Below are 27,590 nucleotides of genomic sequence, written 5' to 3'. Positions count from 1 at the left end.
TTGTTTTCCCTGTATTTCAGGGGTGCCGAAGTGGGGACCCGCGGGCTGCATGTGGCCGGTGTGGCCTCCGAGCAAAAAAGAAGAAAAATATTCGTCCCAAGCTTCATGAACGCCATGAAAGCTACTCACCTGTACACAGCCGATGATTCTAAATCAGAGACGAACGGGGTATATTACAACAGCGAAGACGACGAAAGTGACACAGAGACAGACAGGGAACGTCGAACTTTCAACCTTTAATCATAATCAACCTTATATAACTAAAGGTTGGAAGTTCGACGTTCCCCGTCTGGGTCTCTCTTACTTCCGTCGTCTTCGGTGAGCCAGCCCTTGCGTGGCTCATTTTTACTTGATTGATATTACTAGTACATTCCTACCAAAATCTCTGAGAAAACCCTACATGGCCGATCTGTAATATTGGTGCCTTTAATGCCATCAGAAACGGACCGGTGCAGTCGCTGGTTCAGTGATCCCCCGAGTGAATTCGAGCAAAGATTCTTCAGTAATTCGTGGTATGCCGCAAACAACTGTGTCAACATACGTCTGCAAGCAGGTGTTTTCTGTGATTAACCTGAATAAGTTACGCTCACAACTCACAAACGAACACCTCAACGCAACTGCGCAATCACTTTCGCCCGATGTTCATGCAGTAAGTAAAAACAAGATGTGCAAAGTTTCCTCAGCAAATAAAAAGGATCACTGTACCATGTGGTAGAGCAAGGCTATGTAACGCAAATATATATGTTTTGTGTCGTTGTAAGTTCTGTGTTGTGTCATATATATCAGGAAGAGGCTACTCCAAACCCGTGGTATGCGGCCCGTGCAGGTCCTCCATGGCTCAACGCCGCCCACGGACACAAATGAGTTCGGTACTCCTGCCTTATTTGAAGCGTGTAGCCAATGAGAGTATGGGCCTTCACAAGCAGGGAAAGAAGGACCTACTTACATAGTGTCCTCAACTAACACTTTTATCCTCTTTTCGCGGAGATTACAATCTTTCGTGGGGTAGTGCCACTCGGGACACGGAAAACAGCGTTTGTTTTATTTAGTCCACCAAAAGGAGGTGCCTCAATGATTCTATGCGCGAAATTTCAATCCTGTCTGCGAACGCTGTGCATTTCTTTCAAATTTTGAGGATCTGCTGATCCTCCACCAGTTTCGATGACGCCAGGAGTGGGTGACGTAATCATAAGCCCACAAATTGCGATGATGCCGTGTTCTGGAGAGGGTACTCTTCTCCTAGCCACGACGCCGGCGTCCGAGGAGGGTCACGTGGTGGAGAAGTCACGTGACGCTGATCAAAAGGAGCGAAAATGGGAGAGATGTCTTCTCCCTCCTTGTGTTTTCTCGAAGGTCGGAGGATATATCACGTGGGGCTCCGCTTACGGAGTGCAAAAAGTGAGCCCCCTGGAAGACGCCAAGGGCAACAACTTTGTCAGATGACAGCCGGGCGCTCCGTCGGAGCCTAACATGACGTCACAGTTCTCAAAAATAAAAATTACTTTTCTCTAGCTTTCGCGCCACATAGAGCAAAGATATTTTGCAGGAATGTAAAGTGAGACAAGAAGATTTCAGCAACATAACTCTGGTGGGATTCTGAAGACACGAGATTTCGTTCGTAGTGGCACTTTAACTGTGTAGGGGTGCGTCTGTACACCTCTCTAAAGTCACGGCTGGTTCGCGGTGCTAGAATCGGGATCGGTGCGGCATCGCCACCCCGCCACCGTTTTGCCTAACGCACGACACAGTAGTGTGCGCTGTCGTACATTCAAGGACTGCGTACTAGAAATCGAGTAATCAAGGTAGTTGCGAATATACGCACGAATATTTCATGACAGGTATTCGCAAGAGAGGCAGTGGGAGAACGCAACGTAAGCGCCGTCCTGGAGAACTCAGACTCTAACCAGTATTACACTACGGAGACCGCTTTTAAAGATTATCTGGTGGCTCCCGACGCTGTCGGCATCATTGGGTTCCTGACGCACGGTCTCTCTGTGTGCCAAGCGGTCTGCGAGACAGAAGTACAGGTAACAGTGGCGACGAGAGTAGCCCCTGGAACAAGTATCAGTAGGGCTTTGTGTTACTGACGCATGTTTGGAAGACCAAAGGTTACCTATGCCCTCTAAATCAGAACCTCACCGCGATAACATACTCAGAACCAGCTGTTATTCATAATGATGGCGTCTTTTTTTCCTGACTTGTTAATAACGAGAGACCCACGCCTTTTTTGTGACAATTTGGATGTAAATTCCACGAAAAGGCGTAACGTTACCCTCTGCCCTGGACTGAGAAGCGATGAGAAGCGATGAGCAACGAGGACTCTGACGACAAAGCGGCAAAAGATCAGAGAAAGCCAAACACTCTCTGTAAGCGGCTCTGGCAATTAGATACGCTTTTATGCGCTCTGCGCAGAAGAACGTCGTACAATCTTGCTCTGCACGGCACAGCACTAATGAGATAGCTTGTTACAGTGCTGTTCCATTCCGATGGAGGTAATGGAGCGCATCGTGGAACATCACCCCGACCCTCCGACTGTCATCTACCGTATGTGGTTCGCTGTGGCAGTGCGAATTAGCATGGCCATGTTGGTCAACCAGAAGCGCTACCAGGTAACACACTGTGGGAATTTGGGCTGTCAGGTTTCTGAACATTGTATTTCTATTGCCAGAGACGGAACTGTTATTCGGCTAGTACATGGCATGGGCAATCCTAGTCAACCATCATCGAGAATGACGCCGTTCTTTCCTTGATTTGTTGAAAACGAGAGGCGTATACCTTTTGTGGAAATTATGATGTTACGTTAAGTGTTGACTGTAACATTGGCTTTCACAAAGCGGCGCATGCCTCACGCTTTCACCAAGTCATGAGTAAGAGCGGTATTAGTAAAGTTTTACACAGGCTAGTGCTCCGACAGCAGCACGACACAGGCTAGTTCTGCAGTGGGTTCCTGCCCATTGTGGTGTCGTGGCGAATGAACAGGATGACAGCGCCACAGAAACAGCTCTCTCATCTAGGAGACGAACGAGTGTTGCACTACTGAAAGGACACCGTCCCGAACACTGTCGTTCCATTCTTCGACGTCTAGCGGCACCCCTAGCTTCCCGCCAATTGACACTAATGTCCCCCCTCCATCTATGTTTGCATGAGTTGATCCGAGACTCACTTTCCGGATACCCCGAAACACATCTCGTCAAGACGCTGCATTAATTCATCCGATTCCAAATCCAGTCCACCGTTGCTCTGCCTTAAAAGCACTTCTAAAGGAAGGCAGAAGCGAAAACAAGCTGCAAAGCTGTTTACCTCCTGTTGTGTGGTGTATCAAAACAATGCAGAATTCGACTGGGATTTACTTATATTCGTTGATATGTCGCTATAATCGTGATATAAAATTCTGTCGCGGAGCGCTCGAAGCCCCTGGTGAGCGTTGCTGGGCTGCCGTAGCAGACCACGGAACTGACGCATCTTCTTTCTCCTGTTGGCGTTCCTGACGTTCATTTCGCGGTTGTTTGGCGATCGGAGGTTGATTTTCGCGACAAGAAATATTTTATGCGCTAGTGAAGTGTTTCCTGGCTGTGCTACAGCGTGTTGCCAACTTCTTTTCGGCAACGCGAGGACAGTGTTCCTTGGACGAACGACAGACGGCAGACAGGCAGCACAAACGCAGCATGAAACATCAACTGACGTTTATTACAAAGACTACCCTATACTGAGGTTGACCCAAAAATCCTTCCAAAGGAAGGTGACCTCATTCTCTCTAGGGGCGAGAGTCTTCCTGCTCACATTGTTGGCTGTCTCACCTTGCGTTCAGTCAAAATGTTTCAGAACTAACACGCTCTGCTAGTCTGTTGCTGTTTCCATAGTCAAATTGGACATTGGTGTTGACCAGTAATCGGGAGATGCGTAGTCCAAATACCGCCGATGTCTGACTTTTTCGATAACTGTCATATTTTAATTATTCCGCAAAACAGTACTTAAACTGTACAAAAAACTGTAAAAACAGTAAGGTGCCGCGAATCCATTTATGCCTACTTGGAGACAGGTGAAACAAGACACGATGGTTCAAAACAAATCTGGAGGTGCTGATTAGCCTTGGTTTGTCAACGAAGTACATCAGACTGAAAGGAGGAGTGGTACCTTCTGTATTTTCACAAAACTGGAACGCAGAAATCGTCATCTCCACTTGGCATTACGACGTATGTCTGATTCCCGTTGCAGGAAAAATAAAACGAAGGAACATAGGTACGAACGCATCTCTCATGTGAGATATCGCCTTCAGACTTCCACAAGATCTCCGAATCGAACATGTTGCGTGTTGATCATGAGACGATTGACGTTCTGAGGCTGGAACACGTAGGTGTTGTTCGTAATCCGCCGGGTTTATCCATTTCACCTGGCAGCCGCCCAAGGAACATCTTATGTCACGCGCTCCTTAGATTCTCCCGCAATGCTTTGCGACAGCGGGCGGGCGACCCAGAGCGATCGTAATCGTCAAAAATATGCCCATCCGTACACCGTACTCGCAAAATACTGGTGGCACCATAACTCTACGTAACATTTATACCTTGTTCAGACCCTTTCTTGCAATTGACAAATTTCCCTTCCGTTGTCCTTTCAAGCAAGTTTTTGGACACCGCATAGGACTTCGGTCCTTACTCTGAGGTGACTCATTGTTCCTTTTTTACTACATTGCCGCCAGCAATTTTGTAGATTAGCGCCCCTGGCGATGAAACTCCCCACTCACAATCATTCAAATAAAGTTGCTGTTGCTGTGTTGTAGTTTCAGAATATGGTTTATCCAAGCTCTTCAAAGCCGCAGAGAAATACGAAGTCGTTATTGTGCATTGCGCATATTGACACGCGATCTGCGTTCTGTGCTCGCGCAGTGACGGCCCCTTACTACTACGGTGTCCCAAAGAGCTTGGGTACCCTACTCAAAAACTGCGTAGTCCGCGCAGCGGCTAGCCTTGATCTTGTTATGTGGTGACGTTCTGCTTTCAAAGTGCGGGTGAATGGATTGTGCTTACATTACAGGACTGGACAAACGATAAGCTAAGACGGTTTCTCGAATCTGGCATAATGCCGAACCTCTACTGCGCCGCGGAGTTTGCCCTTGATGACGCAGTTCAAGACGTCATTTTAATCCAGGGACTCGTGACATCAAATGACGGTCTTCAGACCTATTATGGACCAGCTTACATTCCGGAAGAGGTCAGAGCGATTAATCTTCCGGTGAGTTCGAGTGAGTACAATATACTTGTTCTAAGACGAGGCGTTCCTGCTCTGTTTTCAGGGTACGCCTAGCAGTCGGTCACGACCGATAATGCTGATCACGACTTTAACGCGGTACCACTTGCCTGCGGAGTTGGACTGGTACCATCAGCCGCTCCGGCCTTTTGACTATATGCCTAGGCCACGCGCGGAAGACGACGCTTACGCTCACTGGTACGTATACCGCTGCCTCATGGGACGCTAAGTGTTTATTCACTGACGCCAGCTCTCTAGAGGGCGCTAGCTTCGAAAAAAACGAGACAGCAGCCATGACCTTGGTCCCGTGAGGTTTGGTTTCGGTTTTCATTCACTGCCATATGTGGACTATTTCAAATTCAAATTCGTTTATTTACCATTGTACAATGGTCGCAGCCACGAAAAAAAGCCGCATAAAGCAACTTGACGTGACTATCAACTTTGAAAACATGAAAATTACTGAGCTACGGTACAAATAATGGTGCAATAGCAACGCCAGTGGTATGGTACAATAACAGCACCAGATAAACGCTGAACACCATGAAGGTGAAAACCTGTTCAATCCGGATCTGTACCATGGCAGCAAATCTAGTATGCTGGCGCTCCCCAGTGACATCATGTGGACAAACTTATAAAGATGGCAGGCACCCTGGATGTCTTTTCTGTCCGTCTAATGTTTATATTATCATAGTGATCCCGTGCCTAGGACTTATAGTAAGGAAGATTAAGGACTTAAAAGACCAAGTGCAGTTCCAACGGATCAAGTTAAAACTACAGACTGCCTGGCGGAACAAGGCTAAGGAATGCGCCTTTTACACCACGGCCTAGGCGCATGCGCATGACCTTGAGGCGCAGGAGAGTGTTATCTCCCTCTTCACTAGATGGCGCAGTATGTAGACGACAGAAGTGGATACCAGGAGGGAGACCGCGCGACCTCGTCGGTCCCACTGCGGACCACCGGTTTCGGTCCTTTGTGCTACTCACGTGGATTTCCTTTGGCGCGCGCCGAGCGTGGTTCGCGGGAGAGCCGCTAGGGTACGACGCTGGAAAAACGTCCGAATAATCATGATGTCTTACTACATGCTAACTGCTTCTAAGCGTCGCCGAAGATACGATTGCTCCATCGCGTTTGACCGGTAAAGCGTATAGCCCTTCGGTCACAACCCTCAGAAAGACTCTTTGACTTCTCCTTAGCGCATGTCCACTATCGCCTTTGCGTACGCAAGGGATAGCGTGGTGTTTCTGCGCAATGCGCGAAGCTCTCTATGCTTTGCGATTGCGCAAAGCCACCAACACTATCTCTTACGTACGCAAAGGCGTACGATGCACTGAAACTCACTAATGACCTGAAGGGGGACGCGATATGAGGTTGAACGCTGTCCGTGTACCTCTTGTTTCCTCACGTCTTAGCCAAAACACTGTACACATTACCACGCTTGAGATACACGGTGACCCTGCAGTTATGTTATCCATTCTCTCTTCAGGTAATCAAGCTGCATTACTGGCCAAGTTTATTACAATTTATTAGCTGGGAATTGATGAAGATATGGAATCCTTATTGATCCTTATATATCGGAAGATGCATCGCTTCGTGAATAAATTACCGGAAGACGACTCCCTGTTGTTCCTCTTTGAATGACAATAAATATGAACTCTGAAGAGGTGCTGTCATTGCTGTTCCCAGTGGTTGTAAGAGTGTATTTTGCTCGGTGTTGTGCTCGAAAGAGAATACCGCTACCCCACTTAACAACAGCTCAATACTATGCCGCAGCTACAAGACTAGCTGTTCAACGCGATAACGCTCTTTTCCGCTACTTACCGCTCTCTTACTGTAAAGCACGGTCCGTGTTGTAAAGCCATCGCCACACTTAATCGTAACGCGTGATAGCGTGGCCCGCACAGGCGTCAGCGCCGCCAAGCATTGACGCTGGGTGCGAGACATTAGGCGCAGAGACCCAATGCATCGAACCCAGCTTCAACGCCAAGCGGCGCTGGCGTCTCTGCAGGCTCGTCGTTCATGCATCACAAGTCGATGCATCTTTTCTTTTTCTGTCTACTCCACGGCGTGAAACATGTATGGAACTTCCACTTAGTCATAACATCCAAAAACAAGAAGTGTGAACGATGCAAGCTGTTCACATTGCCGAGCCATACTTTAGTTGTCGAATAACCGAATGTCGAAATTTGATACAGCACACTGGTCGTGTGTGCTGAAACAGCAACAACAAGGCTTATGGTAACCTGGCATTTTACACAGGGAGATATCCACAATGACAAGAAATAAAAATAAAAGATTCCCGTTTACTCACCAACACGAGTGTGCCACCTGTCGACGCAGTCCACAAAGACAGCCGTTATATTGTTCGTTGAGACTACCGACGATGCGATCATTTCGGCTGGCTTTCAAAGTTCTAATGGCACTACGGCATCTCCCGGTTTCTTCGAAGACTCACACTGATCTCAAATGAAGCACGCTCTTTCTCAAGCAGTCACGAATGGATCCGGAAAAAACGGCCCCGGAATAAATGTTCCCGGGAGACTGGCTGCGAGCAGCCATAGGCGGAAAAAAAATGTCCTCCGGGCAATGGCGCAGGGTGTGATCCAGCGTACCATGTGTACGAGAAAATGCACAATTGTGTTGCATTGGCTAAACGCTCTTTCCGGAAACATTATTTCCTGCACCTCAACGTGGAGCTATAAACCGTGCACCTCACAACCTGCACTGTATAGACCTTGCCGCGTTGCTCTCAAACCACCAGTATCCGTGCGCTCCTGATCGTCGTTCCCAGTGACGACGCAACAGGGATGGACTACGAAAATCTCTCTTCGCATTGGGATGTATACTGGTGGCCGCCGTCTTTAACGAGTATGACTGGAACTAGTCATCCAGTAAACATCTGACTAGCGTATCAACGCTCGAAAGATCAAGAAAAAGGAAGATTACTTGCTTCCGCGTGCGATATGTGTGGGGAGTGCTGGCCGATGCGATATCTTTTCTATATCGGTTCCCGAGCGAGAGAAAATGAACGAAAACACACACGGGGAAAATGAAGGAACTCGGCAAACTGCAGTCGTGGTCCACACGTGCACAGTTCCTGTGACCACCACGTGGTGGCAGCACTAGTGGCGGCGCCCATTCCTTGAATCGCGTTCTTGTGTCACTGTAAAACTCCCCAGTAAACCAGAAATATCCCAGGTACGTCCCACAAAGGTCGCACACGTCGCATATATGTCCGCCACGTCTAGGCGACGTTACCTGAACGTCCACAATGTGACTTTGAAAAGTGTCTTACTTTCTATATCCCTGGGACATCTGGTAGATGTAAAAAGAAAGGAGCAAGCGCGCGTTATTTTTCGGACACATCTGGGACAGGTAACCCCTAGTGGCATAGCGTAAGCAACCGGGTAAAATTTTTGGGATTACTACTTCATTTAACAAGTAATCACATTATAGACAGTAGCTTGAGTTAAAAACACGATATTTGCCAGGATGGGGTGTCAGGAACGTTCTCAAGTAGTTTTGTTAGTTAGTCAAGTCGTTTGCAGACTCGCAAATGCGCGACTTTTTCTTTTCATTGTTTGTTCAGCACACAAAAACTCGATTCAAGGAACGGGCGCCGCCATTAGTGCTGACACCCCGTGGTAGACACAGGAACTGTGCACGTGTGGACTGCCGTTTGCAGAGTTCCTTCATTTTCCCGTGCGTGTTTTTGTTTATTTTCGTGTTCGTTTGTGTTCATTTCGTGCCTGGTTATTTTCTCCCGCTCGGGAACCGGTGTAGAAAAGATATCGCATCGGCCAGCACTCCTCACGTGAACCACTGTGTATACTGCACGCGGAAGCAAGCAATCTTCTTTTTCCTTGACCTTTCGAACACCGATACGCTCCTCAGACGTTTACTGGATGACTAGTTACACAGAGTGTTACGTTATCGTCAGCCGTACTCATTAAAAACGGCGGCCGCCAGTATTCATCCCAATGCGAAGAGCGATTTTGGAAGTCCACCCATGTTGTGTCGTCGGTGGGAACGAGGCTAAGGAGCGCACGGAGACTGCTGGTTTGGGTCGAGCGCTGTAATTTTCCAGTGTCGTCATAAACCACTGGAATCCAAACGGTTTAAAATTCGCGCACAGAAAGATGACGACGTCAGTTTCTAGGACATGTGGGCTTTCCCTTGGCGCATGACTTCGTTTTCTCCTGCGTTGCGTTCCATGTGCACAACTTTGTTCTTGTTTCGGTTTCGGTTAGCGGACGTGGAACTCGCAGATAAGCGTAACAAACCTGAAAGATCAGCGCGTCGCTTTGTAGCTGTTGTACTATAGATCTTCGTCGCTGTTACTGCAACGTATAAATTCAAGTGTGCAACACGCAACGGCTTGGTAGTAAACTGGTGTAATATCCGAAAGACAAAAAAAAAATCGATTTTCGAATACGGATTGAATATCGGAAATGCTCTATTCGTATTTGAAATTTCGAAAATTCGCACACCTCCAATTTCAGGCAATAGGGAAGCACTCTGCCTCTCGTATTTTCTACATGCAGCATACGGAACAGTTTCATATTCGTCATTTTAAGCATACAGATGAAAACGATGACTCCGCGCCACCGTGCATTAGTTTCATAAAGCCATTCTACAATGTAGAGATGCGACAGCTGATGCTTCATTAACAAGCTCCTCAATAATGGTGTAAGCTGTATAGCAATGGAGTTTATATAGGGCATATATTTGCATATATTATTATATAAGGCATTGATTTGCCCTGACCCCCCCCCCCCCTCCATTTGGCAAGACCCCCTAACTTTTTTACCTCGTCGTATTTCAGCTTTAGGCACGTGGTTGATAATGATACGTTAAGCTGTTACGACGTAATAAACACCCCACACTTGGGACTCTATGTATAAACTACTGGATTAAGGACATGGAACTCAGTGAAAATAAAGCAGTTTGAAAACAAGGGTTCCTGTTTTTAATAGCCAACCAATCTTACTTTCTGTGTGCCCCTCATGCCTCTAGAGCCGTAAGCCATAATTTTTTTGGTTTTTAAAACAAAACCCTTTTTGTGTTTTTTTTTTGTTGTTTTTTAAATTTGTTTGCACCATGTGCAGTGCTCCGTTATTAGACAGGTTGTCAGAAATTTGATCTCTCATCCCAGAGTAAGAAAAAGGCAACCTCAACAGAAAACGCCCAGTAATGTACGCAATAATTTATTGCATGCCACAACTTGGGCCATCATAAATACTACAAAAAATGCTTCTGCCCCGGACTTGTCTGAGCAACGAGACGACCTGCACACCCGCACGATCGTATACGCATCTAAGTAGAACTTGTTCAGTGTCTGATTTAAGGCACAGATTCCAAGCATTATAGCGAGGCACATTGCACAAAAACATAACAGCACATTACTCAAGGCCTGAGTGTTGCATACACTGCAATGGTGTTTTGTCATAGACACTAACACTGGTTTGGAATGGTACAGTGGTCTGAAAATGCAACAAGATGTAGAAACATCTCTAAAACCAGTAAAAAAAATCACAGCTCAAATATCATGTAATAGGTGTATGATTAAAAGATGGCAAAAATGATCAACATATATACTACATTTGCTGCAGACCCAAAATGCACTAAAAGAAATGCTGCTGGCAGCACACCGCTCTGTAATTAAACTGATGTTCTAAGTATTCTACAATGAACAAAAATGATGTTGATGATAAAGATATATAATATTTTACATAAATACAGGGAGTCTTCTTTTCCGATACAGATTTTTCATTAAAAAGCTATAAGGGCTATAGACATGCTGTTTTCACTTGTTTCACTGTTTTCATTTCTGAGCCGGCGGACATTCTGGCTATCTGTTGCTCAACCGTCGAATGACTAAGTACCTGAAAATCCTTAATTAACTTTTGAATTATAAAAGCTACGAAGTTGTCCCAATGAAAACATCTGTTCTTTTCGGTCACCCGATATCGTAGCCGTTTTCAGAACAAAAATCCGTTAGATCGATCGCCCGCAAAAAATTCGTGAAAGAACATCTTCCTTCTTTATTGTGTTCATTGCGCATCTTCGGAGGCGAGTCTTTGCTTCACCCCTAATGTGAGAGGGTGAAAGAGCAGACTATAGTCTCTTGCGTCCTGGAAAAAGGTTAAAAGAAAACAGAAAATGCAACCCAAGATAAGCACAGTTCGGATAGCGTCACCAGATACATTTTTTGTTTTGTTTCCGCAAGTTTGAGCTCATCTTCGACGCATGAGGCGGCACTGTGCTCCTTCACCCTCTCACACTGGGGGTGAAGGAAAGACGCATCTCCGAAGATGCGCAATGAACGAAATAAAGAAAAAAAAATTTGTTCTTTCACGAATTTGTTGCGGGCGGTCTATCGATGGACTTTTGGTTCTGAAAACTGTAACCGTATTAGGTGACCAAAGGGACCAGATGTTTTCATTGGGACGACATTTTATAATTAAAAAGTTAATTAACGATTTTTAGGTAATTAGTCATGCGACGGTTGGGCAACAGATGGCCAAGAACGTCCGCCGGCCCAGAGATGATAGAAGTGAAAACAGGATGACTATAGCCCTTAATTCCTATAGCCCTTAAAAATCTGTACAGAAAAAAAAAAAAAAAAAAAAAAGAGACACCCTGTATAACATTTTACATAAATATACCCTTAGGCACACTTGTCTTTTACGCGTGACACATTTGCCCTGGCGTCCCAGTATACCTAGCACAAATTACGAGTCACAACTCCGCAAAAGCGCACACGTCGTGCACTTCATAAAACAACAACTTTCCTAACCACGAGTACTTCCGTCAGTACATAAGACACTCCTAAAATGTATGATGACAGCCAAAAGAAATCAATCTTTAAAAAATACAAACCACTGATGAGATCACCATTTCGTTTTTCTCCCGAGTCTCTCAACGTCTAGGAGAGTAGCCCCTGTATAATACAACTTTCGTGCGATCAATATTTAGACCACAGCACTTCTCAATCAGTGTTTCGCGTAGGCAGTGGCGTAACGTGTACGTGTTATCCTAGAAGAACGTTCATCTGATGGCGCTAAGAACGTAAAATAGTCCAATTTGAAAAAAAAGAAAAAGACTGTGACTAGCACGTTTAAACTATCCTTGAGCACGCTGGTCGAACACGGCGGTCAAACAGAGGCTTCAGTCGTCCGTAACATCTACAGCCAGGAGGCTTCGTCGAACTTCGCTGTCGTCGGACGGAGAGTTTCCGGGGCTTGGAGGAACGGCGAGGGACTTCCGTTTCTCCTCCTCTAATTCTTCCTTTTCCTTGCGCCGGAAGAAGCCGCACTGGATGTGCAAAGAAAAGCGTGTCACGAGAGCTTCAAAAATACGGTTCAGCCTCCGGGTAACAAAGCCGTAAATGATCGTCCCACTACAGTTCGATTGAGCAGAGAAGCTGGTTAAATCAAATCATGTGTAACTACACCGCTGACCGGGATGCTCTCGGTTGTTACGTCCATAGAGTACTTTAAGGAGGCTTCGTCCACGTTGCGATACGTGACAGCCGTCAATTCGTTTTACTGATCACTGTTGGCTTTCCCGTAACTTTCAGATGACTTTCCTTGCCCTTTGTCATTGTGTACAGTGCATTCGGCAGGACACTACTGTGTCCTGCTAGAAAAAGGATGTTGCTATCTGCTACTGCAGACAGCAACATCCTCTTTCCTTTCACTCTTAGAGAATGCATCGATTTCCACAAGTCTTTCACAAACTTACAGAACTCTTCACAGAAAACAGAAGACCAAAGTGACGCAAGACCACATAGATTCTACAGCAAAAGTGACGGATGCCCAATCTGCCAATTACATTATTCACTCTAACAAGGTCCATAAACAATAAAAACATGTTGTGAGGCTGCCTCTCTCCTTCGCAGGGGCGATGGGGAATGACAGGTGCAGCACTGCGACAGAACAGGTTTCTGCTGTCTTCGTGGCTCATTAAGGAGCATACACTGAACAGAGATTTCGTTAAACTGAGCTCAGAAATCCACTGGTCTTGTATCTGCAACATCTAATACAGTTTCTGACCGATAACTTGGTCTAAATAAGTTCGGGCTTTCCAGTTTTTTGAACAAAACTGGTGGCACCGTCAAACAAACCCAAAGAACTAGGGCTGTGCGAATATTCGAAATATTCTATACTCGTACCGAATAACGGTACCGTGCTATTCGTATGCGAACCGAATAACATTTTATCGAATACTCGAATATATTCGAAATTCTGCAGGTTGGCTTCAACTCATGCCTCTGAGCGTTGGGTGAAGCCTACTTTACATTTTTGCGACTCAAATCTATCCTGCAAGGTGGCTTCACCTCATGCCTCTGAGTGTTAGGTGAAGCTTACTTTACACTTTTGCGCGTGCGGACTTGAACATATCCTGCAAGTTGGCTTCGCCTCATGTCTCCGAGCGTCAGGCGAAGGCTAGTTTACACTTCTCCCGGGTTGCAGGCATGGTTTAAAAGTGCGATATGAGGGATCACTGAAAATTGCCACTTTTTAGAGGTATTTTAGCAAATGTTGGCAACAAACTTGAATTAGTTTAATTATTTTGAGCTTTAGTTGGATCACCATACAAAAAGGGATTCCATCACATTGTCGACTAAGTTATGCCTGGGTACGAGATTCAAACCAAAGGTATTCATCAATGAAATATGTGAAACAAATTAAAGGCAACATTTAGAGGGGGTCTGCAAACTTTTGCCCTTACAAGTGATGGAAAGTTTGACTTTCCTGGTGTAGCAAAGCTAGCCAGGACATAGTTTGCAGTCTCATAAACTACAACAGAGCATCTGGTTTCAATGCAGACTTTTGCTTACTATTCAGCGATAAGCACATACCTTTGCGTGGCATTCGACATTATTCGATTCGCTACCATTCGAAGATTTTACCATTTGATTCATATTTGATTCGAACCAAAAAAATCACTATTCGCGCAGCCCTACAAAGAACCCATGTATTTCCGCATTCAATAATTCAGACCACTCCTTGAAAGACGTGCTTGATCATTCATACTGATCTCTCATCAAACGTGCCCAGTTTTTTAGGATTTACAGCCCCCTCCAGAGCGCCAGAAATCTGGCAGAGAAATGGACTTCCGCGGCAATGCTTTTACGACACGAAGGACATTCCAGACATAAAAAAGCGTAGATGCACAGCGCACACGTGGGAAGGCAGATCGTATTTATGCGCGAACAAAACCGAATGCTCTGCGTCAGACGTGTTTCAGGACCTTATCTTTCAATGCGCTTGTCTTATTCGACAGCAAGTATCTTTCAGTATCGGAAATGCTGACCTCAACTTCAAGTGAGGATGTCAATGATGTCTCTATGACAGACGTGTTTAGTGGAGGCGAAGGCACAAATTCAGTGACGGTCGAGATAACGTGACACTTGGTATTTGACACTTCAGCAGTGTTAGCATCAACATCGTCTTCGTTACAGACCACATAAAAAAAGGTAAAAACGATGGCAGCAATGAGCATGTCGTTGATGCACCCCCGTCCACAGGAGGCAATCACTGCACTGACGAAGCATTCGCCAAAATTTGCTGTCATATGTTGTTACGAGTTCATGCAGGGAAGTAGACATTTATAGATTATTTTTTTGAAGTCAGTTTGAATGTCCCGGGTGAAGGTTTTTGAAATAAAGCGGATTTATGCAAATCATTAAAAATCAGGCCGATTTTGCAGCTGCTAGAAGTCCGAAAAATCGGTTTGCGGCTGTGCTATGTTGAATAGACGGTTACGTTAAATTTACGCTCTCTACATTCAACTTCAATACTAATCACGAGCATACAACGCTTACAAAGCTTTCCAGCGTTTCCACAAAGGGGCACTGAAGTGCAAAAGAAAGGGGCCTTACCTTGTACAGGCAGAACACAATGAGAAGCAGAAGCGCTATTCCAAACAAGACTATAAGGAGGTATGCCCACCAGGGCAGCTGGTACGGGGCCGGAGGACCTTCTTTAACTAGTGATGTAACAATCTGAAAGTTAAATGAAACACCCCCATTCATCATCTCGGAATAAAGTTAAATTACAGTGGACTCCCACTAAACGAAACTCGGTTAAACGGAAATTACGGATAAACGGAACGAAGTGGGGGGTACTGAGATGCCGCCGAACCTGGAAGATTACCATTCACGTCTGGCAACCCGGGCGGAAGTCATAGCCGGTGCAATCCAATCCATCAGTCACTCACTCATACAATGTTAGGTTAGGCTTAGCTCGCGTCCACATGTGTTTCCATGAAGTCTGTCAAGAAGTTGCGGATAATTCGGGGACATGATCGCGAGAGCAAATTAAAAATAGAAACCGCGAAATCTGATATGCCAAAGTCAACGCTGTCGTCATAGCAGGCCGTGCATTGAAGGGTGATGTGGATGATGCCACATGATACCGACAGGTAATATCGGAAACCCGGATGCGGGAAGAGGATGCGCAGTTTGCCCGACAGAACAGAAAGCTAAACCTCATTGTAGACGATTGAGATGCGCATGAAGCTTTTTTCAAGCACGTATATTTTGTAAACAAATAAAAAAAAATGCAAAGAGAACAGCTGTTAGTTCTTTTTTTCCTTGCTACCTACAGTAGTGGAAGTTGATTATCTTGAAATAAAGTTGAATTTCATGAAATCTGTGTACTTTGCTTAAATGGAACTTCTGATAAATGGAACAATATTTCCATTCCCTTGGAGTTCCGTTTAAGAGAAGTCCACTGTAAATAACTGGGGGTTTACGTCGCGACACAACTTGAGATCATGAGCGACGCAACAGTGGTCAGTCTGTGGATTGCTTTTGTCCACCTGAGGGCACTTTAACGTACGACGAGAGCTCATATACACGGCAGCCCGTATTTAACGTCCCTCGCGGAAGACGGCGTGTCTAAGCAACTTGTACCCTGCCACCAAGTTGCTGGCGTCCTCAACCGGGTTCGAACCCGCGATCTCGGGATCAAAAGGTGAACACGCTATCGACTGAGCCATTGTTTAAATACAGGACATGGGCACACAAGATCTAATGCGCACACTTTGTGTCCAAATTCAGTTTTTAAATGACTGCACAGAGATTTTTTCCCTTTTAAATTACGAATAATGCAGGGTATTGTTTTGAGCCTCATGATAGATCATTACATATGCAACAAGACACGCACTAAAGATGCTGAGAACGCACCCTGGGGCTGCACTTCAATACCCAGGTACATTCATTATTGCGTTACGCTGCTCTCAATTAATTGCATTATTTCTGCAAGCTTAATGAGTAGTTCATTAAGACTACAAAAAAATCATTACCTCAGTCTGCTTTGGTCGAGGCTTAACGAGGTGCGTAAAGACAGTTTTGTCCAGGATAGTGATTGCAGCAGATGAAACAACATCCACAGTGTCCGGCATGCCCTGTTATAAACAAACACAGGCACAATATTACAGCAGTTGAACGTGGCAGTGGAAAGATGAGATTTAAAGAGAGAAGGTTTCACCTATAAAACGCAATACTTTGAACATACCACTTGATCCATTATCCTCGTGACATTAATAACCATCCCGATGGTTATCCTGGCGACTTTCTTGGGGTCTGTGAATGGTCCAACTTGGCACTCAAACGCCGTACATTCTGCTTCACTGCAGTCCTACAATGAAACAGCAAAGGCGTTAGCATTCTTATTGCTACTTGCTTAGGTCTTAGAAGTATTTACTCGCATAATCTGCGCACTTTTTTTACCGAAAAATGACGCGAAGGTTGGGGGTGCGCAAATTACGCGAGGCATTAACAAGCAGACTTGAAAAATTTGCAAAATCTGTTAAAAGATGTTCCTTTAGGTGAAAAATACAATACAATCTCGGTGATAGGAATCTCACGGGGTAGCGGAAGACATTCGTGTAGTCCGAAATTCGTATTAAAAAAATTACACCAAAATAAAAATTTAGGCAAGAAAATAGACAGTGACTGTTCATTTTCTATAACTGTCAGTGAAAGAAGTCGGTCGTAAGGATTTTCTCTCTTCGTTTTTGGCCAATGCTGTAAAAATTTGCGAGATGATTCAAAAAGGCCCAGCACGTGCTCTCCACGCTTTTCCTGAAGCGAGCTTCTCCTAAAGCACGCAAGCGTTAGGTGAAGCCAACTTGCGGAATGCTGACGCGTATGTTGCCGCCAGAAGTTTTCCTGATATGTTCCCTCCACGTGTTCTGGTCGTTCTTTCCTAAGCCAGCGCGATGTCACACAGGTTCGCGGTTTATTGTAGTGAGGGGATAAAAGGTCAAAACAGAGATAAGATTCCATACCGGGTAATCCCTTTGATCTTATCTCCTCCACCAAGGGAAAGTCATTGCTTGCACTACGCAACATGATGTAGGGAATTCGTGGTGAGGATCCCCCTCCTTTTTCAAAAGAAGGAGCAGCATGCGCCCCGTGACACAAGAGCGTCAGGGGGGAACGACCTCTGTTGTGCACGAAAGTAGGAGTGCGCAAGTTATGAGAGTTTTTATTTTCACAACTTTTTTAGTGAAAAAGTGGGGGTGCGCAAATTACACGAGTAAATACGGTAAGTAGGCTTAAGACTCAAGAAATAAATGTGCCCCTGACATGCCAGCTGCCGCGCAGCCACGAGCATTTGCCCCCATTGAGCCTGTGCGACCGATGCAGTGGTCGACCGATTTTTCGGGCTCCAAAAATTTGGACTTTGCAATGTTTGGGACAAAAGTTGCAGCTTTATCAGACGCCCCATTGAGCCAATGTACTTTGACGTCCGAAAGTTCAGACCGTTTTTTCGCAGGTACGGTTCAAGAGATTTGTGACACTGACTGAAAATTCTGACTGCTCGATAATTTTGACCGATTTTGTGGCATTTAGAAATCCGAAAAATCGGTCGGCCACTGTACATGGTTTTGATGGGACCATCAGTTCGAACTATATGAGAGTCTGAACCGAAATAATTAATTAATTAACAGGATTTCATTGTACTAAAGGGTAGGCTACTTAACATTCCAAACAATCAAAAGACTTCAAAATAAACTTTACTAGGCCCTAGTAGGCTGGAAAAATGTGTCGATGTTTGTCTAACGCGCTTCTATCTGTGCCTGATAACATCGGCTTCTATTTCCCGAAGCGACATTTCGTCAGTGTACACTGTCAGAGGCACCGCAGTCATCAAGTCGGCTTCGCCTAACGCACGCGTGCTTTAGGTGAAGCTCGCTCTACAGCGCCGTCGCGCGACTTGCCGGTGGACAGCACGTGCTGTTTCGTTGGCCAAAAACGAAGACGCAAAAGCACTACGACAGACCTCTTCTACTCTGAGGAATGAAAAAAAAAACAATCATCATTGTCTATTTTTTTGTCTCAGTATTTTAGTTGGTTGATTTCTTCTGATACGAAATTCAGATGGTACCAATATTCTCCAAACAGAGTCCGAAATATCGTGCAACGGAGCCGCACAGTGTCCTAAATTTTGGACGTTCTTCTATATCGACTCTATGGAACCCGCAGCCATTCCGCGAACGAGTCCGAATAATCGAGCATGTCCAAAAAATCGGTCAGCGACTGTATTATAAAATAGCTTATCATATCATCACAGTGCAAGTTAATTTACGATACCATCTTAAATATGTGGCAGTGTGATGGATGGTCTCTCAAGTCTTGGAGAGAGAGACAAAGGGTGAAAGAGATCAATATAATTACAAAGGGGGAGAGTTGGCGACCCGTAGCAGCTCCCCCAAAAGAGCAAGCCATGCCTTATGGTCGCTCGTGCACAAGGGGTCACCTTATGAAACATTTGACACGCATTTTGACTAGACCATTCCCCAGGTGTTAACCAATATCGTGTTCTACCTACCAGCTTCAACATTTTAACCTGAGTCTTGGAAATGTGGCTGCTCATGAGGGGTGCAGGATTCGCGGACCGTCTCACTTTCGAAGCTCTGCGTCCCTCGTGCTGTGAAGACCGTTTCTTGAAATTTGATGAAAAGTTACAGCTTCCACCGACTCTAGCCCTTGACTGGTCCTCCAACTGAATGACAGGAAAGAAAATGTAAAGTACTGATTGAAAAAAAGCAACAAATACAGTTGCATTTTGAATGGGACGTTCCTCATTCAGGAATCAGCCCTATCTGCACTAGTATTTAACAAAGTCATCTAAATGAAAAGTGACTCAAATAACGAAACTTCAAAAATATACATTCGGCACAAATGAGTCATACAAAACACCAATTTCTGCCTAAGGTCTCAGGAGTGCCACCAGTACAAGTCATCAAATTCTGCTTCATAATCAAAATTGGCAAATGTTCACAACTGGGATAAGCCAGGGTAGTTGATGATGCGGTAATATTGGCAAATGTTTCTGATTTGTTTAATGGGAATACATTTCATAAAAGCACTGCTGTGGAATTCTGCTGCTGTACCAATTGCTAAGATGCTGCTACACTTTGAAGTTTCATTTGAGACACAACATTGAGCATCAGTACTGATTTGACTCAAACTTCCTGGTTACATACCCTTATGCTCTGCAAATCTAGGAACGAATCCTTCTCCCCCAATATTCTTGTGGGAATCCTTACGAGCAGATTGACTCTGTTTATTGGAGTAGCAAAATATTTCACCACCTGGAAGCAAACAAAGGAATATCTCAAATGCAATGTTCCACCTCACAGGGAATGGAATCCAGTAAAACTGACAGAATGCATGTAGTTGCCACATGCTAAGCAACTGTCACCTGTGTAGATACATTGCAGCATGCCATTATGTACTGCTTTTTTTTTGTTTTTGTTCATAACTTGCACAATACATATGCATTATAAACAGTGTCCTTAAAGGTACTAAGGACATTTAAGGACATTGTTTTGCCATCACGTCGAAAACAAGGAGACCTCCTTGTTTACTGTTGCATTTCAATGAAGTCATACTACAGACAGCCTGTGACTGTTCCCAAAAAATTCACATTAAAATTTTCCAAAAATTTAAATGACTGTTCCTAAAAAAATTTCCCAAAAATTTCCCAAAGCGTGACTCCGTGCTTAATGTTGCATTTCAATGAAGTCATACTACAGGCAGACTGACTCTTCCCAAAAAAATGTCAATAAAAATTTTCAGAAATTTCACAAAGTTCATTCCTCATTTAATGTTCCATTTAAATAAAGTTATACTACAGACAGACTATGACTGTTCCACTAGGCATTCAATGTTCCAAAATTTTTCTTCATGTCTGTTCATGTCATTTTCGTAAAATTTTCCTTTCTAATGTAATTGATGAGTGCAGGAGGAGGAAGTGCCTCCTACTGGGCCGTCCTCCAAGACCCAAGCACTTTACAGAGCCTTAGAGCTCAGTAACATAAAATTCCACCGAAATGCGTTTCACCAATCTTTGTCGACCCTGAGGCACTACATCCGGCAAGACACCAAACCATTTTAGAAGCTCATGGTACGTGCAATACACTTACCGTGAAGGTGTGCACCACTGGCACAAGGTCACTCGTTTCATTGTAGACGTACTGGCTGACTGTGGCGGCCCTGTGGAGAGAAGTCCTCTTGTAAGTTCGGTTGCTGAATCTTCTTTCAGTTTCATAACATCGTACATGTACCGGGCGTGTCGTCTCACGTGCAAAACAGAAACGCTACACACAAGAACTATTAAAAGAGCTGCAACATTTCAGCCCAGGTTGTCCCAGGTAAATGTGACAGATGATTGTTCCGAAATGCTCTCTCCCAATAGTTCAGCTGAATCCCCCTGAGGTGTCTGTTCCTGCTCTGCCTGTCACAACATCGTTCAAGTTAAGGTTGCAGAGAGTTTCCAATTTCTATTCCCACTACTAACTCTTTCTTTTTCAAGTCCTTCCGTGAACAAGTCGACAGCGCTTGAACCATCGCATCCTGCTTACCCTTCGATGCCAACATCTCCATTATAGATGACAGGGAGCGCTATGTTTTCCACATTATTTGCAGGATTGGAATCTTTACTGTCTGTTTTTGCCGTGACTCTGATCTTGACCTCTCCCTTGATTTTTGCCACGCCCAGCTTTATGGACAGCGATACCTTCATAAAAAAAAAGAAAAGAAAAAGAGACAGTGTTAATACGACAGTAACTACGATCAACTGTCATCTCCTAATATGCATAACAGATGCCCCATCTTGTTGCACAAGGTCAATGCAAGATGCAAGATGTAGGTGTCCGTCTTATTCAATACCATAGGAATAAAAGGAGAGCAGAGGATTTGAACAGCACACCTTACCTGTTCACCAGCACGAAGGGGATTTCCAATATCACATTCGAGCGTATCGTTGTTGTTCTTCAGCACGCATGTCGCTAGGTTGACTATGTCAGCGCTCTCAGGCAGCTCTACGGTTACGTAGGTCAGGTAGGCAGCTTGCTTGTCTTCAGCATTCTTGACGTTAATGTTGAGGGTCACCACATTGTCTCTTCCAACGACCAGAGGTGCACCACTCCTGGCAAAGCGTAAAAGAGCGCGCGTGTGCACAAAAAAAAAATCAGCATCACAATTTTTGCTCTTAGGTAATTTTTAATGCGCAAGGTAAGCATATTACTAATTAAACACGACTATTCCAAGCACTGGACTGCTTTTAGACATGTTTCTCTCACACAAAACCTCCAAGACCAATAGGTTCCGCAATTTTCCAGTACAAGTGAACTTCCCTGCAAAGCAAACGGCAACCTCAATACCTCAGTTTAGAGAAGCACTACAGCACAAAGACAACTTGTTCTCTGATGAAAGTTGTAGTTGCAATGAGCACTATACAACCATAATTAATTTACTTGCTCCTGTTTGTCACGAAAACACGATCGAAACCGCCCACCAAACAATGCCAGTGTTGGTGGTGGCCAACGAGATGCCGAAGAAGCAGGAAAGGTGGAAGCCAGTGGGGAAGCAGAATTAGGAAATATGTCCCGTGCATATAAGTCCACGCATTTGGAATGTAACTACGTATGCCACATCACCGACACACATGTGGTGGGCCCTCGTTGCTAAGGGGCCTGCCAGGGGTGCCCCTGCACCCATCGGTTGCACAGTTCTGGCAGTGGTAGCATTTTCGTTTGTTAAAATAGAAGTAGGGGCTTTTTGTGCTGTTGTAAGTTATCCCCATTTAGCTGCACGTGCACAATGGGTACGCACTGCATATCCTGTCCTAAATGTCCTGCATGTCCCATTTTAAGCTGCCATTATGGATGGCGGGCTGCCTCGGCAGCAAACAAAGTTGAGGTCTCTGTCATTCAGCACAAATAAGTTCTTATGTTTATCCTTCATCTGTGGTAATCTCCTCTTCCGTTTTTTCTGTGTGCTCCCACCAAGTACGCTTTAACGAGCAGTATTTCTCTCGATAAGTATTTCCACACAGTTACTCCACAGTACATAGCACAATTCTGATCAAGTAACTTTGTAATTGTATGGTGACTTATAACACCACTACAAAATTAACAAAGCCTTTAAATTAATTCGAAATGAACTTGTGGTGGGTGCATCAGTGCTCCTTTAAACTAGTTTGACTAGCTATGGTTGCACTATTTCACTATTACAGAATGAACGAGATTGAAAAGGGAGGCTTACTCATGTCCTGCAATTTTGGCCGTCAGCATCACGTCAGCAATACATATGTTGTTGTCGCCGCACTCCAACTTGAAGGCAGTCTGCAGAGTGAATGGTACATGCTACAGTAATTAGGCATAGGACACAGAGCGACAAAATTGACACGGCGGCCCAAACGCAATGAAACCGCTCACTCTCCCCCTTTTTCCTTCTTGTCCGCTCAACAAGACTTTTGGAGCACACATAAGGCCTTGTGCTTTTCGGTTTTATGTTTTCTTGAAGAGCAGGGGCTAAAAATCGGGTTTTATCTAAGGAGTCTTAAGACGTTTAGGAGTCTTAAGGAGATGTGGACACAAGATGTGGAACAATCATGCCGAGTATGCAGTGCCATGCATTCTGTAGCTGTTGAGTCGGGAGCAAGTCGGGAGCAAGTCGGGAGCAAGTCGGGAGCAAGTCGGGAGCAAGTCGGGCGATTGCCGTAGTTCACTCATGTGCGGATCCAGTCCTTGGTTTTCACTTTCGCAAGCCCGGTTTACGGGTTTTATCGGGTTAAACCCGAACTATTCTGATGTAAATCCGGGGGTACAAACGGGTTTTATCGGGTTTTACCCGAAAACTTGGGGCCCTAATTATACAAGAAACAGCACCCCTGTGCAGTACATCCTATGTGACGCACAAATCTACAATGAGGACTTCATACCTACCCTGTTTGTGATCACTGTCTGTGAACCACTGTCGATTGCAACACACTCCTTGCAGAAGGCTTGTCGCCTTGCTCGGCTTATCCCATATGAAAGCTTGAACTCAAACGGAGTCACGATATCTTTGACATCAGGCTGGACATAAGAAAGCAAACACACAATCTTATAAGCACTCCAAAAAAACTCTCATGCCCCCAACACATGGGCAAGCTACAACGCCTTTGAGGGACTCCTTATGGGTAGGAATGTACGGAATGATATGGCATAAGATACAATATGGCATATGATATGATATGGCACATGATACGATATGGCATACGATACAGCATGGACGGTTTATTCTCTCAGGGGACACCACCACAAATGTGGCTCTAGGTGATCAGCGAATTTTAAAGGGGGTGTGCGAGTGCAAAAATTTCTCCTCACATGAAATGAAAGATACTGCTGACTTGACACCAAAACAAAAGGAACTAGATTCATGATTCATTTATGTGCGAAAGACACTGCAATTTATGCTTACCCTCTTGCTCTCAAGAAGCCCAACAATGCGGAGCAGTCTCTCATTGGTCCCCTCAAACAATGTGTCCAACCATCACGAAAGACCATCTAAGGAGACCTATCAGAGGCCTCTCTGCATTGCCGCACTTCTTGAGAAAGAGAGTGAAATCCTAAACTGTAGATTCTGCGACGCAACACATGAATTGCGACCATCTTGTGTTTGGCTACATGTTTGCAAAAATTTTACAAATCCACTTTTTCCACAACTGAAGATGCACATGCGCGAAGACATTGAGTGCGCCGGACAAGGTTATCTCTCTGTTCAATAGGTGGTGCTGGATGGGAACAACAGGACTGGGACCAGTGGGGACAGCAAGCAAACATGTCGTTCCCACTCCAAGACCAGTTTTGGTCCTTATACTATCCACATAGGTTTGTTCTGGCGCACGCAGAGCGTAGTTCGCTGCAAAGTCGCTAGGATACAACGCGAATGTGAGAAATGTTCACTGTAAGCTGGTCACATGTTCCAGTCTACTCTTTTTCGCTCACAAAGGAGATTATCAATGCCCTCTTCAGTATATGGGACCGGTAGCAGAAGGAGATTGCTATGTCATTTGGAACAGTGTCCTTCGCTTAAAATGCCTTCACGGTGCCCATGTGTCTGGAGTACGATCTAGAAAATTAACTCAATGTTTGCTGACTCACATAGATGTATGCCTTTTGCACAAAGCAGTTCTCCTTCCCTCTTTGAAGCACCTTGAAGTCCGTAACCTCGGCAAGCTCTGCAGGGCCTTCCAGGAAACCACGGCGAGATATATTTTTCCTTGTGTCCATTTCCAGAGTGTATTGGAATTCTATTGTGAATGTATATGAAGTGTCACACATGACGCTCATGCACACTGGCTGTAAGCAAAATGTAGACACAGCCGAGCCCGTTTATTACGATCAGCAATATAATGATAACTCTGATACCATGATCCAATACTCGATTCCCATCATCTCGCTCACTGAAATGCATATAGAGAAAACTTCGCTTGGGCGATCGTCGGAGAAGTGTCTTAACAACAACAACAACTTTATGGTGAGATAATGAATGGGGAGTTTCATCGCCACCCAGCAAACCATTAATATCCCAGGGACATCCCTACAACGTCTGGACATCCACAGGATATCTATGGGATGTCATACAATGACATTTGCATTTTGGGCAGGGGGGCGATACACTACCTCATTGCTGGTGGTGATGCGAGGAATGAAATAATGAACCCCTTCACAATCTAAGCATTTGCTCGGGTACAGCGATAGTAAGTTTCCTGGGTCGTGGGTAATACGTTACATTACTAGTTACGTAACATTAATATGTTACGTTAATACAAGTTTCAGACGCAGACAACTGAACCTCTGTATGCAATAAGGGGATAAGTCGACTTGTCCCTTTTTTAGTATTTTTGCTGCAATGACATCTACAGAGCAATATGCACCCGCCAAAGAAAATTTAAGATTGTATTGCAATTTATCGGCCCTCTACAGGAGGGTAAGATACAGGGCATGCATGTGTGTAAATGGGGCAGACAGGCTCCTTTCCTCACATGCATACAAATACAATAGTGTAGCCTAAAGCTTGCTACAATGCTGATGGGAACTTCGATTTCGGCTCGATAAACATGTTCACGTGGTTGTGCCAGCAGTGCTATCAAGCGTTGTAATAGGAAAAATCTGTGTACTAATCTAATAAGTCACATGACGCTGGCCATCTAAGACATTATTTTCAAGGCTATTATTATTTTCACGGATGACAAATGGGCCATGTATGCATATTTGATGTGCACCCAGACCTTAATATTTGCACGTCAGTAATGAGAAGGAATTTTGAAAGCATGCATCTGTACATGCTCAAAACACGAAAAGAACGCTGGAATAGAAGCAAATCTGTTACTGCAACAAGGTGCAAACATGGCATGCTTGGAATGCAGAGTTAACTGGCAGTACTCTGTTCACTGTCTAACAACAATGTTTTGTTCAAAGCATACAATCAATCCCAGTATACAGGTTCAGCTGCAATAAACGATGCCATCACGATTATTCTCCTGGCCCTCCCATACTCGAGCTCCTCCAACAAAAGGGGAATGGAAGCCGACAGAGTGGGGACACTGACCAGGGAATCCTGCAGGGCCGTTAGTATGCCTTCTGCTGCAAGGGAAGGCTTATTTGCATGCTCAGAAGACTAACCTATTTGGTTAGGTACGTGTTTGCCATCATAGGAGATGCACGGCGTTATCGTCACGCAGATAAACTCCCTTCCTCTGTAGTTACAGTTTGGGTTTCTTGAAGCAAATCGCTCCGTCTCGATCTCCACCCAGGCATTTGTGTGGACCACTGGCACTGCCCTGAATGGTAAGAGACATGTTCTTCTCACACAAAAGCACTTGGCACAATAGGTCCCAGAATTTTCACGTACGGTGCTGAACAAAACTTCATGGAACACATGACAAACATCCGCAAACAGGTGGCTGGGTTACCACAGCACATGTCTGCAAGTCCATACGTTCCCATTCGCTGCTAGCATGTCACTATGAGGAATGAACGCGCCGGAGAGTGTTCCGTAAATTTTTGTCCAGCACTGTACAATTGAATTCTTTCATTTATTTTATTTTCGAATACTGTTAGCGCAAAGTGGGACCGCGTTAGTGGCAAGTCAGCACTTACCTGAAGAGGTAAGCCTTGTCAGAGTCGTATGCACCAATGAGGAGATCTGGAAGAAAACGAAGTAAAATTCAAGCCTCTGCGGTAAGATGGGTTCTACAGAATGAAACAGGAAAATCAGACATTCTTATTAAACTTTTTGATCGCAGAAAACAGCTGTAAACAAAAACCCTCAGTGTTATATGAAAAAAACACAGTTCTAGAAACACAGAACTTCTTCAGGCTGGGCCCATGTGGCAAACAAAAGGAAGGCCAGGCTTGGGCCAGGCCTGGGCCTAAAAATACCCTGTGCAGTGTTCTAGGAGTTAATGCAAATTTCGGACACACATGTATAGCAACTAGATGAAGTGAGCTAAATCAAGAGATGGGCATCCACCAAAACATGGAGGGCACGTATTTAAATTTCACTGCCAATTTTTTTCCCCATACTATTAATGGGCAATCTTGTGCTTTCCAGGCAGATAGAAGTTCACCTTGTGGAAGCTCTAAGAAGAGCCCATAGAATGCCATTACATTCATGACTTGAAGACCCGAGACGAGGTAGGGACGATAACAGACAAACACAAACACCGTCTCAAACTCGGCTCAAAAAGAGCCGAGTTTGAGCTGAGTTTGAGACTGTGTTTGTGTTTGTCTGTTATCGTCCCTACCTCGTCTCGAGTTTTCAAGTCATGGATCGTCACCACCAGCTCGCTTGCTACCTAACTTTCCTTTCGTTGCCATTACATGACCACTGAACTGCCATGAACTTTACCTGGGTAATAGTTGTTGTCCATGTCAACTCCATCCGATATCCCCATGCCAAAGCCCATAGGAGCCCCAGTGATCCTGCGAGCCTCAATTCTCTGAAAATAATAGGCTTGCCTACTCAGAAAATTTTCATTACATACAAGGT

At 44.8% G+C, this 27,590-nt stretch overlaps 2 protein-coding genes across 2 annotated transcripts in view; one reads left to right on the top strand and one right to left on the bottom strand.

Annotated features, from left to right (window-relative positions):
• LOC135366604 (sperm-specific sodium:proton exchanger-like) overlaps positions 1 to 6,858 on the top strand; it is a 42,426-nt gene extending 35,568 nt beyond the window's left edge. The window contains exons 21-25 of the mRNA XM_064599384.1: positions 1,839 to 2,027; positions 2,472 to 2,609; positions 5,032 to 5,229; positions 5,291 to 5,442; positions 6,729 to 6,858. Coding sequence (XP_064455454.1) covers positions 1,839 to 2,027; positions 2,472 to 2,609; positions 5,032 to 5,229; positions 5,291 to 5,442; positions 6,729 to 6,732 — 681 coding nt within the window. The 3' untranslated portion in view covers positions 6,733 to 6,858. The remainder of the gene's footprint in view (positions 1 to 1,838; positions 2,028 to 2,471; positions 2,610 to 5,031; positions 5,230 to 5,290; positions 5,443 to 6,728) is intronic.
• Positions 6,859 to 10,433: 3,575 nt separating this feature from the next.
• Positions 10,434 to 27,590, bottom strand: part of LOC135366603 (integrin alpha-9-like) — a 50,159-nt gene continuing 33,002 nt past the window's right edge. Inside the window, exons 13-27 of the mRNA XM_064599383.1 lie at positions 27,450 to 27,540; positions 26,699 to 26,744; positions 26,222 to 26,379; positions 24,698 to 24,846; positions 23,498 to 23,629; positions 22,815 to 22,894; positions 21,483 to 21,696; positions 21,131 to 21,285; positions 20,693 to 20,762; positions 19,751 to 19,858; positions 19,093 to 19,266; positions 16,771 to 16,893; positions 16,559 to 16,660; positions 15,132 to 15,254; positions 10,434 to 12,559 (exon numbers count right to left, since the gene is read on the bottom strand). Of these exons, the coding sequence (XP_064455453.1) occupies positions 12,413 to 12,559; positions 15,132 to 15,254; positions 16,559 to 16,660; positions 16,771 to 16,893; positions 19,093 to 19,266; positions 19,751 to 19,858; positions 20,693 to 20,762; positions 21,131 to 21,285; positions 21,483 to 21,696; positions 22,815 to 22,894; positions 23,498 to 23,629; positions 24,698 to 24,846; positions 26,222 to 26,379; positions 26,699 to 26,744; positions 27,450 to 27,540 (1,872 nt within the window). The 3' untranslated portion in view covers positions 10,434 to 12,412. The remainder of the gene's footprint in view (positions 12,560 to 15,131; positions 15,255 to 16,558; positions 16,661 to 16,770; positions 16,894 to 19,092; positions 19,267 to 19,750; positions 19,859 to 20,692; positions 20,763 to 21,130; positions 21,286 to 21,482; positions 21,697 to 22,814; positions 22,895 to 23,497; positions 23,630 to 24,697; positions 24,847 to 26,221; positions 26,380 to 26,698; positions 26,745 to 27,449; positions 27,541 to 27,590) is intronic.

The sequence above is a fragment of the Ornithodoros turicata genome, chromosome 8 (assembly GCF_037126465.1).
Source record: "Ornithodoros turicata isolate Travis chromosome 8, ASM3712646v1, whole genome shotgun sequence".
NCBI lineage: Eukaryota > Metazoa > Arthropoda > Arachnida > Ixodida > Argasidae > Ornithodoros > Ornithodoros turicata.
This window is presented reverse-complemented; position numbering and strand designations above follow the sequence as displayed.